The sequence below is a fragment of the Charadrius vociferus genome, unplaced genomic scaffold (genome assembly GCF_000708025.1).
Source record: "Charadrius vociferus isolate BGI_N301 unplaced genomic scaffold, ASM70802v2 scaffold197, whole genome shotgun sequence".
NCBI lineage: Eukaryota > Metazoa > Chordata > Aves > Charadriiformes > Charadriidae > Charadrius > Charadrius vociferus.
The window spans coordinates 166,888-176,503 of NW_009649052.1; the positions used below are offsets into that span (position 1 = coordinate 166,888).

The 9,616-nt window shown below is 43.4% G+C and overlaps 1 protein-coding gene across 1 annotated transcript in view; it reads right to left on the reverse strand.

Moving 5' to 3' along the window:
* The window catches only part of LOC104289094 (SET-binding protein-like), a gene marked incomplete at both ends in the record, with an annotated part of 108,430 nt that extends 99,561 nt beyond the window's left edge, over window positions 1–8,869 (reverse strand). The window contains one exon of the mRNA XM_009887991.1: window positions 5,404–8,869. Within this exon, the coding sequence (XP_009886293.1) occupies window positions 5,404–8,869 (3,466 nt within the window). The remainder of the gene's footprint in view (window positions 1–5,403) is intronic.
* Window positions 8,870–9,616: the final 747 nt, after the last annotated feature.

Genomic DNA, 9,616 nt, shown 5'->3' on the forward strand with positions numbered 1-9,616 from the left:
CCTGCTGGGAAGTAGCTCTGAGGAGAAGGATCTGGGGGTCCTGGTAGATAGTAAATTGTCCATGAGCCAGCAATGTGCCCTTGTCGCCAAAAAGGCCAATGGAATCCTGGGCTGCATAGGGAAGAGTGTGTCCAGTAGGTCGAGGGAGGTCATTCTCCCCCTCTACTCGGCACTGGTGAGGCCACAACTCGAATACTGTGTCCAGTTCTGGGCTCCCCAGTTCAAGAGGGACAGGGAACTGCTGGAGAGAGTCCAGCGAAGGGCAACTAAGATGATTGAGGGATTGGAGCATCTCCCTTATGAGGAAAGGCTGAGAGACCTGGGACTCTTTAGCCTGGAGAAGAGAAGGCTGAGGGGAGACCTTATTATTCCTTACAAGTATCGAAAGGGTGGGTTGAAGGAGGATGGAGCCAGACTCTTCTTGGTGGTTCCCAGTGACAGGACGAGGGGCAACAGGCACAAGTTGGAACAGAGGAAGTTCCGTTCCAATACACAAAAAAACTTTACGGTTAGGGTGACAGAGCACTGGAACAGGCTGCCCAGGGAGGTTGTGGAGTCTCCTTCTCTGGAGATTTTCAAAACCAGCCTGGATGCAGTCCTGAGTAATGTGCTCTAGGCAATCCTGCTTTAGCAGGGGAGTTGGACTAGATGATCTCTAGAGGTCCCTTCCAACTCTGAAGATTCTGTGAAAATAACTTTGAATAAATACAACATTTAGTCGTGCATTTAATAAACATGGTTTATATATGTATGCACACGGCACACTTCTCCCCCTCAAGTCATAGGGCGAAACACTACTCACTGTGCGATACCCATCCTCCATCTAAAGCTGGTACTCATTTTTTCAGAGTTAAACCAGCACCATACGGACTAGCTGAGGAGGAAAGTTCAAATCAAAAGAAATTCAGCTTGTAGCACTGCTGGATGTTGAAGGGGGAAGACGTGGGGGAGCTTGTAGGTAAGTTAATCATTAATTTATAAAGCATGTTTCTCATGCTAACTATCCAGCATTTGGAGACTGATGATTACTACCTTCCTAATAGCTGAATATGATTAACTTTACATTCCTGTAAATTTACTGTGCACGGTATCTGTGCTATATCTGATGAAACCCATGTTCTTATTAGCTGATCTTTGAGCCATGATGCCCAATATGCAAGCAAGGCAATCTTTGCTTGTATAATCATCCGTTTGAAAAAAAAGAGGCAGAAATACTGTGAGCATAAAGTAGCATAGAGCTTGATTAGTTTCACTGCAAAGAAAAGTCCTGCATATAGTGACTTTTCACCTCTGCTTCACCCCCAGCTACATCCTGGCCTGCAATGATTCTAACTAGGACATAATCAGACAGGTTATATACACAAATTGCCATCTTATCTGTGCACCTTAAAATGTTAAATGTGCTTTTCCTCATTTGCCCTCCTAAGGAAATAGAGAAGAGGTAATCACTCCTGCTTTTTTCCAAGGCACAAGCTATGACATCAAGACTGCTCATCAGCAATGCAAGTCTCTTCTTCAGCATCACTTAAGAAAGCGAAGCAGGCAGCCACACGACAAGGAGATGTGGAGATTGCTATGAGGACCTCTTTAAAACACAGCTCTGCTCTCAGTCTCCCCAGTCCAGCTGTGGCACCAATCTGTGGCCTCTCCCTGGGTCCCTCACCTGGGGCTTTAGTAACTACTGGAGAGCAGATGAAAGGATCAGATATCCAGCTGTGCACAGGTCACAGAGTGCCAGAGGGGCCCCAACAACATTTTGCAAATGCATGAGGTATCCCTCTGGCTGTGGGGAGTGAAAGGAGGGAGTCAACTGAGTCAATGGTTGGTGCACAGAACTTGAAAGTTCAGTTTAGGATGTGCCCGAGTAACAGTGTGACTGTGGCAAGGCAGGATCTGACACACGTTCTGCTGTATCCTTGCCTATAGGCCAGACTAATGCCACTGGACTAGTCTTCTGCATCAGCCAAACAGGGAAGCAGAGTTTAATTAGTTTTGATTAATTAGTCTTTCTAAATGCAGGAAGGTTAGGTGAGCACAAGGAATCTTGCAAAAATAGCAATTTCAGAAAAATGCAGCAGGAAGCAACAGGTCATGGAAATGGAATGGATGGAAAGGAAGGTGGGAAGAGTTTATGGAAAAGACACCAGTTTCTCCAGAAGAATGGTGGAGAAACAGGCAGTGCACTGGCAGAATAGCCATATGCATTAGCCCCGTACGTTTAACCCCAAGAGGTCCCAAGAGATCTAAAATGAGCCAAAGCTCACAAGGTCCCCACTAATGAATGGCCAGTGACAGTCTAAGCTGGTGCAGTACAGGGAATGGACATTTGCTGTGGCCAACCAAGGTGGCTGGGGGCACTCCCTTCATGGGACCCTTCACTCTGGTACAGATGGCTTGTGCCAGGACTGCAACCAGCTCCTCCAGAAAGTAAGAGGGACAACTCTTCCCTTCACATCTTATGCTTTCTAGATTTTAAAATCATACATAGGTTTTAAGGTTATATGGCAGGACTGTTTTCTACCATATGCATGACCACTACATAGAACCAGGGAACACTGATCTTTTCAGAAATGGCTGTGCTGTTACAACACAGATAACAATAATAAAAATAACAACAATACAATGGCACCTGCACCAGCACACTACACTGAAACAAACTGCAATGCCTGAACGCCAAAGAGCACTAAATGGTTCTCTCATCACTCTTATCACAGATATCTCTACCGAGCATGGGTGGTTTTTGCTCCATATTTCATCTCCAGCAACATACAATGAAGTTGCAAATGGCATTACTGAGCATGCCAAAATGCCCATGCAGTAAAGATAACACTGAAATCGTGATATAAATCTATTTTCAGCTTTCATCTGAATATTCAGGATGTCTCCTCTTATCTCTGTTCTATATTATTTTTATATTGTGAAAGATGACAAATACCGAATGGCAAGAGCAATCAGGCTATGGAAATTGCCTCCTGGGACTAAGCTATATGTTCTCATAGGGCTTTTTTTTTTCTTTTACCTTTTATTTTTATGATTAGTCAAACACTGTTTAGCCACCTCAGGGAAATGCAAGGTGAAGAAGGTCAAGGTTATAATGGAAAAGTTTAATCCTTCCTCAGTGGGAACCAGTTAATAGTTATGGCTAGACTCAAGTGCGTACCTCTGTTGGGAATCCCAGTGAAGGTCAACGGCAGAGAGGAAAAAAGCTGCACTGAGATCTTAGACAGTCATAAGTAGACAGATGTTCCTCAGCTTTAATGAGCAGTCTTGGCTCCAGGCCTTTCTTGGCAGAGCTCTTCAGTTTTAGTATTTTTCCTTGTAGTGCAAGGTATGGCTCTGGTTAGCTGGCTCTGCTTAGCTAACTGCTGATGATTTTTCCATCTAAATAATAGCTTGACAATGAAGAAACCAGTTCATAATCTGTGACTTGATGGATTAGGTCATGGGGAATGATGTGCAGTTGTAATCATGAAAAGTAAAAATAAATAAAAATAATAATTTTAGTTTAAATGGGAACCAGTTTTAAAAGTTTAAACAGTGAATCTGATGGAGCTTCTATTGCAAGTTTTACCACTCTATCTTATGTTTTTATCATCATGGACAATAAACTGAAGGAAAATAACACAAAATGGACTTTTTCTTTACGAATTCAATTTCCAAGTTAGCTTGGTGGGTATCATGCCCCTACTTTGGAAACTCATTTGGGTTCAACAGTGCTGAGAATTTTCTCTTGACAATTTGCTATGCCTAAGTGAAATATATTACATTAGAAAGTACAGGTTTAGCAAACATCTTCTGTTCAGAAAGCAAAAAGGCTACAAATCCAACTGTTATCAAACTGTGAAATCATTAACTTCCACTGAAAAACTGAGAAATAGCCTTGTTAAAAATTTTGAAGACTTTTCTGCTAGGACACAACTTCCTTAATTCAATAGCCACCGCAGCACTTGTGGAGAATAATTTTGTTCTTTGTCAGGCATGTAGCAACCCTGATATAACCAGTGACTGAATTCAGCCTCTTTTCCAACATTTCTGGGTGTCTCATTTCTGGTTGTCACAATTGGTCTGATATAATACAATATCACGAATGGGAATGTTTTCATGGTATAAGTTCTCATTTTAGACTGCTTTTCATTGCTATATTCCAGATCCTGGTCTCAGTAAAGGAAATGAAAATGTCTAGGTGGATTAAGCATGAGCAGTCTTTGGTTCTCAATCAGTTACAAGTCAATAAAAAACTTAAGAGCCTTACATTGACAGGTTATACAAATTCTATGCTCCCTCTGTGTTCTCAACTGATTCTATTTTCATTTTGGAGGCTATGAATTACATTTCCTTGAAGCTCTTTATTAGCACGTCAGAATCGCATCCACCACTGGTTGGTTCAGTAAAGCTCACCCTTTTCCAGAACTAAGTGTGAAATCTGCTTTCTGATAAATATCTGATGGTGCAGGAGCTCTGGGAGCTTGCTCCCAAGATAAATTCATTTATATTGCAGCAAAACACCTGCCTCTGTGTCATCACAAAAGCAGCTCCCTATTGTAAAGTACAATTCAGTCTCTCAGACAAGATTCAGATTCCTTCCCTCCCCCGCCCCATCTGCAGGAGAGGAACAGATGTCCTTAGCAGCCGAAAGGAGCTTCCTGCCTCCTCATCTACCCAGCTTATATTTCTAAGTCATGAGTCCTAAAATTCTTCAGAGTCAGTTGGCTAGGGCTTATTGCTTCGATGACACCAGTTCCTTCCCACAGCCACTCAATGCTCAGGATAATTACTCTGCATGACACCTGCCAACTGGAAGGGACAGATTTACACTAGGATTGTACCCAGGGTCTCCATATATTCAGCCCAGCTATCACCGTCTCTCTGGATCCGCAGTACACTACACCAGTCATGGGACACTGACCCAGCTCCACAGCTTCCCATGCGTCTGGTCCATCCCATCAACAAATGGCTTTTGTATGCTTTGTGGGCCAGAGCAGAGACTCTCTGCTTAGTACCATGGCTATATTCCAAAGGCTGGCAATAACTACCACCCCGTGACATTAGACACCAATGAGAGGGATGCCTATCTTGCCAACAGGTATTATAATTACTGCTGTTGCAAAATGCAAAGGTGAGATTTTTGGAGGAAGTGCAACAAGCTATGAGAGATAGGCAGAGGCAGGAAAAATATTTATAAAAACGCTGTGTAACAACTCAAAACTTTTAAAGATTTTGGCTTAATGTGTGGCCAACTTTCTTGTCAATGTCCCCAAAGTTTGGATGCAGAATGGGAGTCAATTACAAAATGCCAGAGAAATTATTGACTCATAAACATATTTGCTGTAAATGGCAAGTTCCTCTTTGTTCAGCATTAAAATTTAAATGCAGCAAGGTAAAATAGAATAAAGCAGAGCTTACCTAAAGAGACTGAAGATTCATAAGTACTTCTGTCCTTCCTATTTGTCCTGAAGGGCTGAATGTCCTTTTCCCTGTAAGTTCCAAACCCTTCAAAGCTTCTTCTTTTATTCCCACTTGCATCATTGTCCCGCTTCTCACTTGAGGAATTCATTTCACCAAACATGTCCAGGGACTCTGACCTTCCATTACTCTCAGTATTACCAGAGTATCTCTTTTTGCAGGAGTCAATGGGATCATTGCTTGAGTCACTTTTATCTTTACTCTGTGTCCACTGCTGGGCATCAGAAAGTGATAACGTAGACAGCGTATCCACTTCAAAGTTACTCTTTGAGCCTTTGTGTCCAGTTTCACAATGCTGGTGCTTCTGCTTCTCCTTATGCTTGCTTTTCTCATTGAGCAAGGAGAGGTCTTTATCTGAGCCGCTTAGCCTTTCATTGATTACATGGTTGGAGAAACCAGCGGACTTGCTAGCAAAGAGACCACTCAGATCTTCACGTGTCCCCAATATCCACTCATCCTTATGCTTGTGCTTATGTTTGTGTTTCCTTTTGTGAAGTCGGCCACTTGAAATGCTTGTTCCTCCAACCTTTGGAGGAGCCAAAGAGGACTGCATGTCTCCAAGGCCCATTCCCACAGGTGTTTGTAAGTGCATTCCATGTTTCACTTTATGCTTGGCAGTGGTGGACATCTTCATATGAGAACTTGCATGGAATTGGGGTGGGGGCACAGTAGGTCTCATAAATGGGGAAGCCGCTCCGAGCGTGTGAGACAGGTACAAAGGAGCTGGATACTGACCATAGTAACCAAGATTCATCATAGGCATTGATGTGTAAGGCATTCCATAGGGTGCATAGTAACTCCCACTGGGAATAGGGTAACCGAACCCTTGTAAAAAAGGCACCTTTGTCATGGTGTCATTGGTTTTGGCAGGTCTACCACGCTTCTTCTTAGACTTCATGTCAGAGGTCCTGCGAAGATAGAGCAATGGGTCGTACTGGATATACGGCACAGGGTAGTAGTGATCAAAATTAATCCTGAAGATGCTGGGATATGGATTTTCATGATAAAATGTGTAACTTCTATGGGAAATCCTGAACACTTGAAACTTATTGATGAGTTCTTCAAGGTCTGCCAGAAACTGGAGGTCATCTCTGTTCTGCAGGCTTTTCCTTTTCCTCTTGTGCTTTGGCTTTTTAATACTCTCATGAGAGAGAAAGTTATCCACAATAAGATGTTTCTGCCGGTGGCCATGCCTGTTCTTTGTGCTGGTGTCAGATGGGATAGCCTCTGGATTGTCCAGGGTGCAGAAATCAAAGGAGTATCTCCGGCGGGATTCTGAGCTTTTCTCAGCTTGGTCAGAAGTGCTGTTGTTGTCTGTACCTATCCCACTGTCACTGGGTATGGTTTCCTCACTGTGAGACTCACTCACCGGCGACAGTGTGACCTCTTTCAGAGAACCTATTTCACAGAGGTGGGAAGGTGAATTAGCCATTAACCTCGGTGGAGACAGCTTCCAAGTTCCACTGTGCATTCCTTTCTGGGTTTTTGTAGGAAGAGCACTGATAGGTTGAAGATTTGGCATAGTTTTTAACTCTGAAAAATTTGTTTCAGTGCTTGCAGGGCTAAGGTTGCCATTAGTCCCCACTAACTGTGTCGAAAGCGGATGAATAGCTGCTGGTGACGATGCCACAAGGGACTGCAGGTTGGAAGGCACTGCTGGGTTTTCTGGCTGGCTGGAAACAGGCCTTGAGTGCTTGATGGCTGTCTTAGGTTCTTCTGGCTGAGGCTGCAGTTCTGCTCTTGGCTTCCTGCCCCGTTTTTTACCAATGTAGATCGTTCCCCTCTTGCTGACATTGATCTGCTTCCCTAGTCTGGCATCAATGGTGGTTGTCCCAGCACTAGACGGTGGCTGGACTTTTGCTTTCAGAGCTATGCTGCTGGAGCAGGAGGACAAGATCTGATTGAGAATATTCTTCCTCTTGAGGGTCTTCATTTTATTAATGGTCTTGATGGTCTTCTTATCCAAGACCCCAAGCTTCCCAACCTTTTTGTGAAATTTGAGTTCACTGATGGATTTTTCCTCTCCCGGGACCATCTGGGCCAACTTGGCCAGATTCCGTCTCCTCTTCCTTTTCTTTGTTCCTGGAAATTCACAATTGATTGGACTCACTGGGCTGGTGGAGGTTCCCTCATGAATCGTTTCAACAGTGAGCAAAGGCTGCTTCTTTGGTCGTCCTCTTTTTTTCTTGATGGGTGTGATCACAGTAAGACTGTCTGTATTGGTATACAGAGGGCTGGATGGTGTGATGGGATAGGCTGAAGGAGGCTCCACCATCAGCTTCTCAGATGTTGTCACGGAGGTCTCCCGAAGGATAGATTTAGGTTTGCTGCAGGTCCATCGTCGCTTAGCTGCAAGTTTGGGGTGTTGGACCTCAGATAATTTGCCAGCTGTGTGAAGATCAGTAGGCAGGAGAGTGGATGTCACAGCTAGAGATTTTCTGAGTCTGGTAGCACTGTTGGGGGAAGCTTTGTCAGTGAGCACACCACTGTCGATAGTTACTAAAGGGGACTCATTTTCAATCACTTTCCCTGGCTTTGTGGCTCGAAGATCTTTTTTACTACCCTCTGGTTGAGAGCTAGTCCTGTTTGCTACTTCACTGCTCATGGCAAGTACAGAAGGTAGGCTTTTCTCCTGGATAGTTTTCTCCATGGAAGATTTTGTGGATTGCCTCTTTTTCCTTTTGTGGCCAGATGTATCTTTTGTCGGAGTCTTTATTGGGATAGTAATTCGTACGTGACTAGTGTCACTTTCACAACTGCTAGCAGAAGTGGGATTCTGCTTCAAGGGTGACGTATCCAACACACTTTCCATTGAGTAAGGCTCCTTTTTCCCTTCCATGCTGTCATGGGATTTGCTGTCAAATGCTTTCTGAGCACTCTTCACCCATTCGATGTCTGCGGTTTGGATGGTTTGACTTATCAAATCTTTTTTGCTGGACTTCTTCTTTGTACTCCCAGCGGGCTGATCGGAGGCCTCCAGCTGCACAGCTCCCTCTTGATCACTGAGAGGCAAAAGTCCATTGCACTCGGAGGCGCTGCTTGGCTGGGCAGTCGTGCTGATGTTGTTGGGTGATGGGACTGCACTGCAAGTGGCAAGCTCTTTACTACTGGTTGACAGCTGCCCCCACGTGCTGCTGGTGCAGGACTTCTTTGCTTGGGATTTGCTGAAGGAAACTCCTGGCTCCGGAGCAGGGACCTTGGTGGCACTAACTGCTTCTCGACTGGGTTCTGTGTTGATGAAGCAACTTTGAGAAGTGGATCCAGTATTGGAGCCTGCTGACCAGTCAAGATGGTTCTGGTTGCTACTTTTCTGCTGGTGCTTTGATTTTAAGGTGTCACCGGTGAAGTCTTGTTGGAGGCCTGGATCATAGTGCAGAGCAGAATGTTTTTGAGGCCTGTCATAAACCTGGAAGGTAGAAGAAAATAAATAGGAAAAAAAATTAGTTTATGAGTCCATTCATAACCACTGGCTGCAGCTCTTTATTTGTACAGTGAATGACAACTCTTCTTAACCAATGTCCTTGTAAGGGTTAGAAGCCTTTATAAAGTCTTCTTCTACTTGAGCCAAATTTGCATTTAGATTAATGCACTGTAAACAAGTTTTGTTTTGTTTTCTCATTCTAAAAACAATGTAAATATTTCTATAAATGCTAAATTGCTAAGGAAATATTATATTGATTTTTAATTTAAAACACAAGTAAAATATTTCCTTTCAATGGATGAATGGTGCAACTCAGCCTCCTGGTGAGAATCCCTTTTTCCTAAAAACTAATCCCTTACAGAACTTGATGCTCAACAACAGCAATTAAGCTCATTGTTGTAAACAAGAAAAATGCAAAATTATCTTGGAAGTTGTAACAAACAAGAGGAAAACCCATGGGTCCACATCCCTATGAAGCCAGAATCTGCAAAGATTTACTTGCTTAAATTTCCACATAGAAGTCATCCCCACAAACTCAGTGCTTAAAATCATATGCATAGCATCAAGTATGTGAGGCACATTTGGCAAGTTCAAGATTTGCATTACTCCCTTTCCATATTAATAATCTGCTATTTGCAATGTTGGTAAGAGACATTTTCAAATATGATTTCTAATCTGACAGCAGCTCTTCAAACCGCAGAGGTTACAGTAAGGGCAAAATTATGCTGAAGA